Source organism: Rhinolophus sinicus, chromosome X (genome assembly GCF_036562045.2).
Source record: "Rhinolophus sinicus isolate RSC01 chromosome X, ASM3656204v1, whole genome shotgun sequence".
NCBI classification, from domain to species: Eukaryota; Metazoa; Chordata; class Mammalia; order Chiroptera; family Rhinolophidae; genus Rhinolophus; species Rhinolophus sinicus.
Genome location: NC_133768.1, coordinates 67787912 through 67804024, shown reverse-complemented (window position 1 = coordinate 67804024; position 16113 = coordinate 67787912). Strand labels below are relative to the sequence as shown.

The 16113-nt window shown below is 37.9% G+C and overlaps 1 protein-coding gene across 3 annotated transcripts in view; it reads left to right on the top strand.

Moving 5' to 3' along the window:
* PCDH19 (protocadherin 19) overlaps nucleotides 1–16113 on the top strand; it is a 114893-nt gene that overhangs the window by 60101 nt on the left and 38679 nt on the right. For 2 of the 3 annotated variants that reach the window (XM_019716613.2, XM_019716610.2), the window contains one exon: nucleotides 6297–6469. In XM_019716613.2, the coding sequence (XP_019572172.1) occupies nucleotides 6297–6469 (173 nt within the window). The remainder of the gene's footprint in view (nucleotides 1–6296; nucleotides 6470–16113) is intronic. The other variant, XM_019716612.2, reaches the window with a different exon arrangement.

Sequence of the window (16113 nt, the reverse complement as noted above, 5' to 3'; positions counted from 1 at the left end):
TGTTTTAGAGGGGAAAAAAGCCAACACTCTGTTTTTGTGCACTGATTAGAGTAATTTTGCAGCAGGAATCTGCTTTGTTTTCTGCTTCACGACTGTTATTTCAAAGCTCCTTTAAAAACAAACAAACAAACAAAAAAAACTCCTGTTAAAAACAGGGACTTGCCTTATCCTCACAGGTCCCTTGTGAGGTACCTGGGAATTCTACAACCAGGTTAAACTGATAGCTTGAGCCTGATTTTTTAAAAATTTATTGGGGTGACAATTGTTAGTAAAATTACATAGATTTCAGGTGTACAATTCTGTATTACATCATCTATAACTCCCATTGTGTGTTCACCACCCAAAGTCTGTTCTCCTTCCATCACCATATATTTGATCCCCCTTACCCTCATCTCCCATCCCCCTCCCCCCTTACCCTCTGGTAACCACTAAACTATTGTCTGTGTCTATGAATGAGCCTGATTTTTATAGCTTGGCAGAGAGCTAACACTCCTGGGACCCTCACCATCTCAGGTCAGCCCTGAGTGTCCAATATACAAGGCAGACTGATGAGATAAAAACTTACGTTTAAACACTTTGCTTTTGGGACACATGTGTTGCCACAGCAGCTTTAGGACTCACTGGAAACCTCTGGTTTTGATTAATTACTTTATGTGTTTTTTATTTATACACACATACACACAAAAGGCACAACCTGAACCTGAACTTAATAGGCTCTTGGTGGAAAAGTCTCCTGATGGTGTCTGTAATCAAAGATAGTGGCTTTTCACTAGGGACCACCTTGATTAAGAGGAAACATCTGAAAGCTCAGGGAGACACATATTTTTGCCAGGTTCTGTTTTTAGAATCTTGAGGGCTTTGGAAAACCACAAAGGCCTTGGAATTTATGGGACCAATTGAGTTTAGACAAAGCACAATACCTGGGAAGATACAGCGAATCTTGTGTGCTATGCTTTTCTGGAGGCTAACCATTTTAAATGTGAAATGTGTGGAAAATGTTAAAAGAGAGTGGTGACTAACACCAGGTGCTAAAACCCTGCAAACCAGGTTCAAATAGCTCACAGCGATGTTTGAAAGGAGTTTTTGCCTTATGTGGTTTCTTGAGGATCCATGTACAAGCATGGAAAAAGCTCCTAGCCAGGAAATTCTGAATCTGATTATCAGTTTTTTGTTTTGTTTTGTTTTTTTAAGGAGGACGCAGCTCACAGTGGCCCATGCAGGGATCAAATTGGCAACCTTGTTGTTAAGAGCACCACGCTCTAACCAACTGAGCTAACTGGTCGCCCCTCTGATTGTCAGTTTTAATTTTACTATCTAGTCCCTGTTTCTTTGAATGCCAATCCAATTTCAAGCCAACTTTGAGAACTTCTTTTCCTATCCATTTTCTCTTCCCTGTTGACTTTCTACTTGTCCAAGGATGTTTCTTGGGCCCTTCTTTTGCCATTCTCCAGCACTTGTTAACTGTCTTGGCCAGACCGCTTACATACAGGCTTCCTTTTCTCTCTCACATCTAATCCCCAATGGAAAGCCAGAGGGCCAGGGGATTCTCCTAGCACAAATCAAGGTTGAGAAGGCTGCAGAGTGGATCCCAGAAGGGACAAGGAAACTATATGGCACATTCCCCGTAATGTTATGCACTGAAGAACCTAGCATTATATTTCTGTAATTTTTTTTTCCAGAATGTTACCTGCAACCTGCAGGTGTACCCAAGGCTTATATCAGAGTCCTAGATTAACAAGCAAAGACAGTTTGGGACTTTTTTCTGGATGGACTTCCTTTCTGCTATATTTGTTTCCTTGCTATCTTCTCAGGGCAAGGAAAGCCAACAGTGGTACTTTGCCCCGGCTGCAACACTCTTTCTTCCTGCCGGGTTTCTGTGCTGCTGTCTGATATCCACTCCCGCAGTGCTTTTGGAGCAATATCAAGCAGGGCATGAGGCTGTGGTTCAAAGAAAATAAAACAGAAAATGAACAAGGTACTGAAGCAGCGTGGAGAGGAAAATGAGCATTGGCTTTTAAACCATGCATAGTGCTTTCCTTTCTACCCAAAATGTCCTGGGGTTTTGCAGTACCTGGTATGGTGCCTTGTCTATAACAAGTGCTGGTATATGTATATTAAATGAATGGATGAAAGAAGTTGATGAAAACCTCAGCATTTTCCATTGAAAACTAGCACTAAACTTTCCTTCAAGCCCGCAATTTCTGACCTTCAATGTGCTTTAAAATCGCTCGGGAGGCTTGTTAAATGCAGTCTCTAGCTCCATCCCTAGAGAATCTCCAGCTTTCACAGGTTCCCAAAGTTATTAGGATACAGGTAGCCCAGAAACCATTCTGGGATCTTCCCGATGTTTCTTAAGTATAATTACAATACTCTTTTGACTTTCACTCCCTTCTAATTCTTACTCTCAGATGGCATTCCCTGGGTATGTGATGTTCCTACTAGGAAGATGTGACCTATTTCCTTTCAAATTATTCTATGTTTTGAAAGACTTCTAGTATTTTCAAGGGTAAATATGGGTCAGAATTTGAGTAATGTTTATTCATCAAACATTTGCTGAGTAACTGTTATGTGCAGAGTCTTATTTTAGGTGTTTTCAAACTAATCTGTCCCTCTATTGGCCACCAGACTAGTAATAGAAACATTTATATTTATAATACCATTGCAAACAGGTACCCCTAATTTATTGTCCCACAAAAGTTGATTTACAAGTCTTTTGTTTCCCAAGAGGTACACTGGTAATAAACCAAGTGAAATCAGCATTTTTTTTATGCCTGGCATAAATTGTTATTTGTTTTGGGTAAGTGGCCATTTACCAGGATGTTTTACAATTTGCAGCATCGTGCTCACTTGGTCTTAAACTGCCTCACACAAATCCATTCATTAAGCCACTAAATGTCCTTATAGGATCAGAGTAAGCAGTCCTTAGTTTGTCAGATGGGCAAACTGATCTTGAAAAGAGTAAACTCTGTATTACATCATCTATCACCATATAATACAGAATTGTACACCTGAAATCTATGTAATTTTACTAACAATTGTCACCCCAATAAATTTAATTTAAAAAAAAAAAAGAAAAAAAAAAAGAGTAAACTATTGCAAGGTTTGGGAGAGAGGGATTATACCCCTTTCTTTTTCTTTCAAGAACACATGACTCTCATACTCACACTACCAGTCCCTTACATTCCTAGTAACCAATCCTTCACTATTTTATTATTTCTCTCCTTTCTACTTAAAAGTCAAAAGCCCTGAGGTGGTTTATAGTATTCAGATGCATATAAAATAGGATAATCAAATTTAAAAAAGGCAGATCCAAAACCAATTAGGAGAAGCTACATAGAGATCCCTGGCATCCAACTCACTGCAATTAAACATTATATTTACCTTGAAAGCTTTTGAGAAGGCATGACAAAATGGTAAGTGTACCAGGGCATATAGTCTCATTTTTCAGTAAAGAAAGGATACATACTTGAGAGGATAATTTTTTTCCTGTTCCTGAATTTTAGGAGAAATGAGCATAGTAGATATCTGAATATAGTTTATGGAAGATATAGAAGTAGTCTTTAAATATACAATTTCCTATATTGATCCTATAAAAAGACTATAGACATAATATTTAATTGTAACTCAGTGGAAACATTACCATATGGAGTAATGATTATACTAAACAATAATTATTTATTGAGCATTTGTGTATACCTACTACTTCATGAATAGTATCCCATCAAGTCCTCAAAATGGCCTTGTGAAGGAGGATTTAGCAAATGCATTTTACAAACAAGGAAATCGAGGCTCAAAGACATTAGATAATCAGGCCCAGGGCCCCTTCATGAAGTGGTAGACTATGGATTATCACTTATTCTAATGACTTCTCAAGTTCAGTGCTCTTTTCACTACAGTCTGGAAATCTAACATGTCACAGGAATAGATTTTAAAGGACCTAGAGCAGTGGTTCTCAACTGGGGGTCATTTGGCGCTGTCTGGAGACATTTTTGGTTGTAATTTCTGGGAGGGGGCGCTACTGGCATCTAGTGGGTAGAGGCCAGTGATGCTGCAAAACATGCTACAATGCACAGGACAGCCCTCCACAACAAATAATTATGCATCCTAAGATGTCACTAGTGCCAAGGTTGAGAAACTTTGCTCAAAGGGATGGTGAATTACCTTGTCCTTAGACTATCTCCCTCACCGTCATATACCTTAAGTAAGTTTTGGCAACTACTGAAATGCAGTCAATTCAGGGTTGAATTCTCTGGCTTAGAGTAACTGTTTTGTGTTGAAATGTTCATATGCTTCAGATACCACTGAGGAAGGTTGAAAAGTTAATATTTGTTGTAAAAATGCAGAAGCCAGTAATATCATCCTCACAGGTCATTTCCTTTCTCCCGAGGTACAGAAGTACATGTGGGCAGGACCAAAATTTTTTCTTATAAAACAAACTTTGAATCTGTTCAAGCTGTGTGGTTAGTTTTTTATAGGAGGCCCCAAAATCTGTGCTGTAAAGCTAGAAATGGTGACCAACTTTAAAGCGTGCATTTCCACTTGGTCTTCTTGACCATAGAAAGAGTTATAGGATAATTGGAAATAGAACTGCATCCAGGTGGGTCCACAGGCCTGAGTAGCTGCATGACATAATTTGGAGGAGCTGAGCGAATTGCCCTGTTGAGTGATTTTAGTTTTAATACAGTTGATGCTCAGTTATCCTTTCTGAAAATAATTAACAAACGGGTCAATGCGTCAACTGTCTGCTGCTCTTCATTTTCTTATAATTATGGCTTTCCAGTTACTACCCTTTTGATCCTTTAGTTTTCATATTCAGGGCAGCAAGCATTCTACATCTAGGTTGGTCATATGTTAAAAATCTGCTGTGATTCCTTTTGACCAAGTCTAGAGAATGACATTGTATCCATTGTGTCCGCGGCATAACTCTTCATCATATGTTCTGAATGTTCTTATCAAAGCCTCAGAGAGCTAGGCTTGTGGATGTTCAAGGTTGAGCAGATCAAGCAAGTTTGCAGTGTCATCTCCACAGGGCTCCCTTTTCAGAGGTACGATAGCGCTGTTGGGACTTGTCCTAATTCACAAGCGTGCCACTCTCCCTTGTTGAGACAACAACACGTTTTCTTGAATATGCCCTTGCTGCTTCCTCACTGACTAGGGAATGGACTCACCATTCACTAGGTGTTTCAAATGCATAATTCATCATCCATGGTGTAGCACAGCTACAAATTCTGTCAGGAAGTATTAGAAATAGCAGGTGGGGCCTCTATGGATAAAAACTTATGTATTATTGTCTAGTTCATGAGAATGGTGTGGGGTTTTTGGGTATTATGTTTATTTCATTGTGTGGTGGATTGATTTAACAAGCGCATTGATTACCTACAAATGCTTGAACTCTTGAAGGTTTCCATATTCTTGGAATAATTACAGCCACAGTTTTTTTTTAGAGCCCACTTTCTGCTTTTCACTGTTGTCTTAACTCCCAATCACCAATCCTCTTCTCAGCTCCTGCCTCTCCTCTTCTTCAAATCTGTCTTGCTGCCTTTCTCAGTTAAAACTGACCCGAGTTCTCTGATCCTGATAATTGTTTCCATTTTAATTGCATTACATCAATTGCTGCCACTTTCCTTTTTCACAGTTGACTAGTAGGTATCTTTGGAGAGGCAGTATACGTAGTGGTTAAGTGTAAAGGCTCTGGAGATAGACCGCCTGGGTTTGATCATAGATAGGCTACATTTTTACAGGCTGTGTGTGAGACCTTGAGCAAGTTATTTAACTTTCATGTGCCTCTGTTTTGTTTTTTTATCTGTAAATGGGAATATCTATGAATATGTTTTCTCTTATACATCTATTAATATACCTTTCTCTTATCGAGCTGTGATGATTTAAAAAGTTAATTAATGTCAAGCACTTAGAACAGTGTCTCATGCACAGTAATCCCTCAGTTAACATCAGCTATTATTATTTTACTTTGATTATATAAGTGAAAAAAATACCTTCTGAAATGATTATATGCTTTGCAGGTGGTTGTTTCAGATTCGCGGCTTCTTCCGTCTTGCCTGTAGTAATGCATTGAAGATAAGTGAATGAAAGTATTAGCCACATCAGCATCCAAGACTGGGAACCTCCCTGCAATGTTAAGTTCCATTATCTTTAAACAGAAATTTCTCTTCCTCCTACCTTGTTGAGCAATCCAGTCACTGTTGGCCTCACCACAGAGCTGACATCATCCTAGCCCTGAAGGATTTTTAAAATCATGTCTCGCACGGTTGTAAATTATCATTCTTTCTTTAACCCAGCAGCTCCACCTTCAAGGACTTAGAGGGCAACAGCCTGAAGGATAGTGGGCATGAGGAGAGTGACCAGACTGACAGTGAGCACGATGTCCAGCGGAGCCTGTATTGTGATACTGCTGTCAACGATGTGCTGAACACCAGTGTGACCTCCATGGGATCTCAGATGCCTGACCATGGTAAGGGCTTGTTGGATGTAAGTTGCAACCATAGATTCCAAAGAAACCAGAATGTTTGGAGGCACACTGTACTACTTTATTATACTGAGTGTGCTGTCAGGGTGTGCACTGTACTCATGCCTCAGCAGCTTACATGGTTTTGAGCTATCCTGATACCTGACCGGATTCTTCTTTACCTTTCTTGGGTGGATCCCCTAGGATTGTGTAATGTCCAGCCATTTTAAGAGCTGACTATATATACCTATTGCGTACATTCTCTTCAATAATAACTGTGCTGAGCACATAGGAAATGAGCAGATGCTTTCTCACCAGGAATAAATACCTCTTTTTGTACATGAATTCAACTGAACAATCGAGTTGCATAGAACACCACACTAATGAGGCCAAAGGGATGGATTTTATTTCCATGTCAGGCTGGTTAACTTTACCCAGAGAGAGACTCTGTTCTCTGACCACAGACTGCATACTCTTTACTGAAGAGAGAAAGTACCAGACTTCCCATTCTTCTATGGGACTGCTGTGCCAAATCTCTTTAGTTACCACACAGATGCACACCATTGATCATCGGAGAGACCAGGGTAAGAAAACATGGCTGACTCAGTATAACATTCTGTGCATGTGAAAACCACTTCAAGGTACATACATGTTCAGGAGTAGTGGCATCCTCATGTAGGAAGAAGAGTCTATTTTTGTGAACTCAACCACACATGCTTTAGCTATCGTGGCTAAAGAAAAGCTATTTAAAACTGTGTTAGGCATAAACCAGGGTATAGAAAACATTAGCAGAGTTCAATCAAGGCAAAATGTTCAGATGGACTTGGCCACAAATGTAATTTTCAATGTTTTACTGATGCAAACATGCTAGGTGAACAGCTCGTCTTTTTCAATTAAGAACTATGAATTCAGCTTGGTGTTTAGGCTCAGTGAAGCTTCAGAATGCTTGTCTATGTCTTGAGAAAAACTAGATGCAAGCTCAGCTGGAAGCCCCACTGCTAAGACTTAAAGATGAGAAAACAAAATATGGTGATTATGTGCTGGTCTTCAGCTGTTTCATTTCACTGTAAACATCATTAAATGCTTTTGTTTTGGTCTTGTAAATGAATCCAAAGGGGGGAAAAATGCATGATCCACAAAACAAAATGTTTTCCATGGAAAAAAAATTAGTCACTGTAGATTCTATTAAATTGTCTAATCTATCCCCTCCCCAGTAGACTGAAGTGTCAAAGTCTATTTTATGGGGAGGCTACTACTGATTGTGCACTGCTGCCTTCCCTAATTGGTGAGTGGTGACATCTGCAGAGATAAAACACTTTCTGGGCAAACTTACTAAGACTAAAGATGAAAAAATTAAACATTTATATAACTGAAAAAGAGACTATTTAATTCTCAGTGGATTAGTAGTGTGTCACAGGACACAGACTGATATGTATCATTTACTAATCTTGTGTCTCAAAGAAATGCTATTTCATTTATAACAGAAAGGGCTTTAGTTAGATGCTCTCTAAAATGAAATTACTTTAGGAAAGGAAATAGTCATAATTGATTCTCACTTTATGCCTGGCTAGAACAACATCTGTTTCAATTTCTTGTCACATTTTTCTAGGAAGACAAAATCAGTGGACTGTAGCTAGTTTTTCTGAGGGAGTGTTCCTTACAAATGGGATATATCGTGTGTGTGTATCTGTACTATGTAGATTGTATAATAATGAGAGTATTCTAAAGCAAATGTGTGGCATTATCCCAAGATACTCCTACATATAAGGTGATGATTACACACACTCACATGCACACACACACCCCACACCCACCCACACCTTTTGCCATTCCACTTTGGCAACACTTCACATTTTGTTTAATATCAGTTTTCATGTATATCTCTTCATTGTTTCCATTATTCCAGCAGTGGCTAAATCTTGAACTAATCGTTGGGTTTGTTTTTTCAATTTGGGTGAGTCATTAGAGTTCAGGTATGAAGGGAATTCAGGTCCTGTTTACATCTCAGGCTCTTCCTTATGAGATCCCAGTAATTCTGAGCTTTCCATAATCATACTTAATTGTTGTATACCAAATAAACTGTAGGCTAGCTACCCAGACTGTATCACCAATTCTCTAGGGTTGATTATTGCTACCTCAAACAATAGCAACGATTTCAACAATTGATATTTTATATCTCTTTACTATATAAAACTTAATAATAAATGTTTTTCCTTTTATCCTAAGGCACAGTTGTTGAAAGCACTCAGTTAATTTACCATGCATGCCTGATCTTGTAACTATTCTAACTAGAACGGTTCCAGTTAGATTCATTCCAGGGCAATATGGTATTGTTACTTCTGAGGACTACCAATGTAGAAAAATAAGGAGGGAAAATGAAATCTCCTTGAAGAAACGACAACAAAAACGAAATCTCCTCTGAGCTCAGACCAGTACTGAAAGTCTCAAAGATTCTTAGAGAGAAAAAAGTCATCCCAGGTCTCCGGTTCATTGATACTGTGATGGGCGTCTCAAACCCAAGTGCCCTGAAATCCTGAGGGTTCCAGAGCTGAACTACTCTTGAGGTTTGAGTGGATGTCTCTGGGGAAGAGCAAGGATTACAATGACTTTGTCAGATTAACTCTCATCCGGATAATATTCCTTCTGGTTCTGTTAGAATCACTCCAAAGATGGGCCAAAGATACCCAGTAGAGTATACCTTACATCTTTGTTTGGGGGAGCTTGGCTCACCTTGTATTTCATTTCTGTAAGCTCTCTCTGTGATGTTTCTAATTTGGATATTAGCACAGCATTTTCCTTTGCATATGTGTGGTCACGTGATTGATGGGGAATCTTAGGATTTTCAAAATAAAGATAATTTTATGCATCTGTTAATTTTTTCTTGAGCAGGAATAACTTGTTCAATGAGCTAATATTGTGTTGCCAGTGTTTGAGGGAAAAGTAAAAACTATATCTGCTCTCACTTTTTGAGACACCTGGGCCCTTTGCTTCTTCCCACTGCCAAAAGTTTCTTTAGGCTTTATTCTTATAACTTGACTATAGCAGAAGAATATTCAGCATGAATGCCAAGGTTGCTTTGTGACTCTCAGAGTAAAGGCTTAAATCCTTTAATTTTCAGTAACTCTTCTCTGAGAACATTGCTAGGGATGGGAACACAGAATTGCCAAGGAAGGAGGATGTCTTAGAAGGCTTTTGCACTCAAATGGTAAAAATTAGAGGTTTAGCCACTTGACTTTGGATTGTGTTTTGATTGCCCCAACCAAACACATTCGTGAACTGGGTCAGGATGGAAATAAGAGGGAATGACAGAAATCTCTGCCTTCTGGATTATTATCAATCCTGGTGTTACTCTCTACATGCCTAAAACCAGGTCAGTGGGTTGATGAACTGGCTGAGCTGAATTTCCTAGTTGTCAAGTGACTGAATTACAGATTCATTTATCATCTGCAATACCCTTGTATTAATATGTCTCAGCCTGTCCCGAGTACTGTATGTAGCTCTTGTTCCCAGAAGAGAATGCGGTGGAAAATTCTTTATCCTGTACTTTCTACTGGCAAATAGCACTTTTTGGAATGCTATTTCTCTGTAGCTGTTAGAGTGCCTTGAGAACAAGTAAGTGTTGTCACTCAGCAGATTTTACCACCTGGTTTGGTTTCTGAGGTTATTTGGTGCTGAGTTTGGGAGTCACACTCAAATCTTTTAACCAGTGCATTGCTTCCCTGAATTCAGGTTATTTGGTGAAATTATCCCTTTCTGCCAGGGACAAGAATTTCGTCTCATGCAATTTCTGCAGACAGTCTCTAAGAAGAGTAACAAGTAGGGGGGTCAAAATTGCCAGAGGCTCATGGGTTTGTTGCACAATTGAGGGTATGAAGGGGCTTGAATTTCAATCGGGGTTATTTCTGGGTTGAGTAGTGCTGTGGTTAGTAGGCTTCTGTCTCCTCCTTACTTCTTTGCGTGGCCACTTGTGATGACGTGGATATTCCCATTGTGTTTACTTAATTACGTAGTCCTGGTATGAAATTGGGGTTTATGGAGATCATGTCCTAGAACTGTACATACTAGTCCCAAGCCCAACTAATTTGTTTCAAATCACACTCAGTCTCTCCTCCCTTATAATTTGAATTATCGATTATAAATTCATCAGCTAAAAAGATGACTAATTGCTCTAATATGCACCTAATTTGAAATTCACTACAACACTGAATCGTTTTCCCTCCCATGCTAATTGATACCAAATGGAAGCAACATACAGAAATTTGCAATAACGTCTATTTGTTTTTCACATCCAAATGCACCCAAATGCAATATTGCTTTATTTCCGGAAGTGTAGGTTCTGTGTTTTACTAACCTTGTTTGTTTGCTAGTTTTATCATCTGAATATCATTTCACATGTTTTTTTTTTGGTGTGTGTGTGTGTGTGTGTGTGTGTGTGTGTAAAACATGGATTTGAAGAACTTGATCTGTGCGCAATGCAACTGCTAATACAAATTAGCCATGAAAATGTTCTGTAGGCTGCATACTATGCAAATCCTAGTTTCAATCACAGGTATATTAAGATGTTTACACTTTCACCACTGTACCAACAATGTGTAATTTAATTTCCTCTAGCCTTTTAATGGAATTATAATTCAGTGATTGAACGTTACTTCCTTATCCTTTTACCTATTCCCCTGCCTCACCCCTCACCTCACTAAATTTCCAAACACTCATTTCAATTAGTCTCTTGGCAAAATAGGGAGTTCTCAATGGAGAAGATTTTGTGACATTGCAAAGCAGTGTGCTGCTGGGCTCCAGAAATGGTAGCACGGACCAGATGTTCATAAGGTAATTGAAAATTCCATTTTATCAGAATAGCATTTGCTGTCAAAAAGTTTTATCTTTACTTCGACAAAGAGGTTGATTAGATCCCCCTGGACTCGAATTAGCATCTTTGAAGCTAGATATACTGTTTTGCAATTCATGTGGTTATTTCTCCCCTGGTTTTGCTCATACAGAATCTTTTTAAATGTTTCATCCTCTTGAAAATATACCAGGTGAAATGTTTAAACAATTGAACACAGGAATGTATATGTATACAGTATATCTATATGTGTGACTTTCACATTTTTTTCATCTTGCCTCAGGTATACGGTATTCTAATAACAGGCAGGAACTATATATATATATAATTCATTTATTCAAAGATATTTCTGAGTGCCCACTATGTGTCTGGCGTTGGGAATTGAATGTGTCAACTACTACTCCTGTTAACTAAATGTTATTATCGTTTTAGCTTTGCTTATCTGGTATTTACTAAGATGACGAAGGTCAGCTCGATGAAATGAATAATTCTTTCTGATTTTAGACATCATTATAAGACTAGAGCTCGGGACTAGTAAAAACCTAATTAGTATTGTGTCGACAAAGCAAAAGAAACAATAAGACCATAAAAATCAAGATCTTATTTTTTTTCCTTTTTTTTTATATATTGGGGTGACAATTGTTAGTAAAATTACATAGATTTCAGGTGTACAATTCTGTATTACATCATCTATAAATCCCATTGTCTGTTCACCACCAGAGTCAGTTCTCCTTCCATCACCATATATTTGATCACCCTTACCCTCATCTCCCACCCCCCATCCCCCTTACCCTCTGGTAACCATTAAACTATTATCTGTGTCTATGAGTTTTTGTTTCTCATTTGTTTGTCTTGTTCTTTTGTTGTTTTTGGTTTATATACCACATATCAGTGAAATCACATGGTTCTCTGCTTTTTCTGTCTGACTTATTTCGCTTAGCATTATACTCTCAAGATCCATCCATGTTGTCACAAATGTTCCTATATCATCTTTTCTTACCGACGAATAGTATTCCATTGTGTATATATACCACAACTTCTTTATCCATTCATCTATCGAAGGACATTTTGGTTGTTTCCACGTCTTGGCCACCGTAAACAAAGCTGCAATGAACATTGGAGCACACGTGTCTTTATGTATAAATGTTTTCAGATTTTTTGGGTAGATACCCAGGAGAGGGATTGCTGGGTCGTATGGTAATTCTATTCGTAAATTTTTGAGGAACCTCCACACTGCCTTCCATAACGGCTGCACCAGTCTGCATTCCCACCAACAGTGTATGAGGGTTCCTTTTTCTCCACAGCCTCTCCAACACTTGTTACTATTTGTCTTGTTGATGATAGCCATTCTGACTGGGGTGAGGTGATATCTCATTGTGGTTTTGATTTGCATTTCTCTGATGATTAGTGATGTTGATCATCTTTTCATATGTCTATTTGCCATTTGTATGTCCTCTTTGGAGAAATGTCTCTCCAGGTCCTCTGCCCATTTTTCAATTGGGTTGTTTTTTTTTTGTTGTTGTTGAGTTTCATGAGTTCCTTGTATATTTTGGATATTAGCCCCTTATCGGAGGCACTGTTTGCAAAAATCTTCTCCCATTCAGTTGGTTGCCTCTTTATTTTGTAGATGGTTTCTTTTGCTGTGCAGAAGCTTTTAAGTTTCATATAGTCCCATTCGTTTATTTTAGCTTTTACTTCCATTGCCTTTGGAGTCAAATTCATAAAATGCTCTTTGAACCCAAGGTCCATAAGTTTAGTACCTATGTTTTCTTCTATGCAGTTTATTGTGTCAGGTCTTATGCTTAAGTCTTTGATCCATTTTGAATTAATTTTGGTACATGGTGACAGATAGCAGTCCAGTTTCATTCTTTTGCACGTGGCTATCCAATTCTCCCAGCACCATTTATTGAAGAGGCTGTCTTTCCTCCATTGTATGTTTTTAGCTTCTTTGTCAAAAATTATCTGTCCATATTTATGTGGTTTTATTTCTGGGTTCTCAATTCTATTCCATTGGTCTATGTGTCTGTTTTTCTGCCAATACCATGCTGTTTTGATTATTGTAGCCCTGTAGTACAAGCTAAAGTCAGGAGTGTGATACCTCCATTATTGTTCTTTTTCTTAAGATTGCTTTGGCTATTTGGGGTCTTTTGTGGTTCCAAACAAATCTGATGATTTTTGTTCTATTTCTTTAAAAATGCCATTGGGATTTTGATGGGGATTGCATTAAATCTGTATATTGCTTTGGGTAATATGGCCATTTTAACTATGTTGATTCTTCCAATCCATGAGCACGGAATGTCTTTCCATTTCTTTGTGTCTTCTTCAATTTCTTTCAAAAATGTCTTATAGTTTTCAGCATATAGGTCTTTCACATCCTTGGTTAAGTTTATTCCTAGGTATTTTATTCTTTTGCTGCAATTGCAAAAGGAATTATTTTTGTATTTCTTTTTCTGAGATTTCATTGTTAGTATATAGGAATGCAATGGACTTTTGTACGTTGATTTTGTAGCCAGCAACTTTACTGTATTCGTTGATTGTTTCTAATAGCTTTTTGGTGGAGTCTTTAGGGTTTTCTATATATAGCATCATGTCATCTGCAAAGAATGATAATTTAACTTCTTCATTCCCAATTTGGATGCCTTTTATTTCTTTCCCTTGTTGGATTGCTCTGGCAAGGACTTCCAACACTATGTTGAAAAGCAGAGGTGATAGGGGAGAGCCCTGTCGTATTCCTGAACGTAGAGCAAAGGGCTGCAGTTTTTCACCATTAATTATGAGATTAGCTGAGGGTTTGTCATATATGGCCTTTATTATGCTAAGGTATTTTCCTTTTATACCTATTTTATTAAGAGTTCTAATCATAAATGGATGTTGTATCTTGTCAAATGCTTTTTCTGCATCAATTGATATAATCATATGATTTTTGTCCTTTATTTTGTTTATGTGGTGTATCACATTGATGGATTTTCGGATTTTGAACCATCCTTGTGCCCCAGGGATGAACCCCCCAATTGGTCGGGATGAATAATCTTTTTAATGCATTGTTGTATTCGATTTGCTAGAATTTTGTTTAGGATTTTTGCATCTGTATTCATCAGAGATATTGGTCTGTAGTTTTCTTTTTTTGTGTTGTCCGTACCAGGTTTTGTATCAGGGTAAAGTTGGCCTCATAAAATGAGTTAGGGTCTCTTGTTCAATTTCTTGGAAGAGTTTGAGCAGGATTGGTATTAGATCCTCTTTGAAGGTTTGGTAGAATTCACTAGTGAAGCCATCTTGTCCCGGACTTTTGCTTTTGGGAAGGTTTTGGATGACTGATTCAATTTCGTTACTGGTGATCGGTCTGATTAGATTTTCCAGTTCTTCATGGTTCAGCCTTGGAAGGCTATGTTTCTAAGAACTTGTCCATTTCTTCTAGGTTATTGAATTTGGTGGCATATAGTCCTTCATAGTATTCTTGGATGATCCTTTGTATTTCTGTGGTGTCCGTGATAACTTCCCCTTTTTCATTTCTGATTTTGTTAATTAGTGTCTTCTCTCTATCTTAGTGAGTCTAGCCAAGGGTTTGTCAATTTTGTTAATCTTTTCAAAGAACCAGCTCTTTGTCACATTAATTTTTTCTATTGTCTTTTTGTTCTCTATTTCATTTAGTTCTGCTCTGATTTTTGTTATTTCCTTTCTTCTGCTGACCTTGGGTTTCACTTGTTCTTCTTTTTCTAGTTCTTTAAAGTGTAACATGAGGTTATTTATTTGGGATTTTCTTGTTTCTTGAGATAGGCCTGTAATGATATAAATTTCCCTCTTAAAATTGTTTTCGCTGCATCCCAAAAATTTTGGTAGGATGTATTTTCATTGTCATTTGTTTCTATGTATCTTTTGATCTCTCCTCTAATTTCTTCTTTGACCCAGTCGTTCTTTAAAAGTATGTTGTTTAATCTCCATGTATTTGTGTTTTTTCCTGCTTTCTTTTTGCAGTTGATATCCAATTTCAAAGCCTTGTGATCAGAGAATATGCTTGGTATGATTTCAATCTTCTTAAATTTGCTTAGGCTGATTTTATGTCCCAATATATGGTCTATCCTTGAGAATGTTCCATGTACACTAGAAAAGAATGTATAATCTGATGTTTTAGGATGTAGTGCTCTATAAATGTCAATTATGTCCATTTCAACTAATGTGTCATTTAGGGCTGCTATTTCGTTATTTATTTTCTGTTTGGATGATCTATCCATAGCTGTCAATGATGTATTTAGGTCCCCTTGTATAATTGTGTTTTGGTCAATTTCTCCCTTTAGTTCTGTTAGTAGTTGCTTAGTATATTTCTGTGCTCCCTGATTGAGGGCATAAATATTGATGACTTTTATGTCTTCTTGTTGTATAGTCCCCCTTTACCATTATGAAATGTCCATCTTTGTCTCTTGTTATCTTTTTAACCTTGAAGTCTGTTTCATCTGATATCATTATGGCTACACCTGATTTTCTCTGGGTACCATTTGCTTGGAGTGTCAATTTCCACCCTTTCACTTTGAGTCTATGCTTGTCCTTGTAGCTGAGATGTGTCTCTTGGAGACAGCATATGGTTTGGTTTAGTTTTTTGATCCAATCTGCTACTCTGTGCCTTTTTATTGGTGAGTTCAGTCCATTTACATTTAGGGTGATTATTGATATGTGAGGATTTCCTGTCATTCTGTCTTTGGTTTTCTGGTAAGGCTGTGTCTCCATTGTTTCTTTGCCTTTTTTTTGTCTATTATTTCTGTGTGGTGGTATTCTATGATGTTTCCCTCTGTTTCTTCTTTTATTACAGTATATA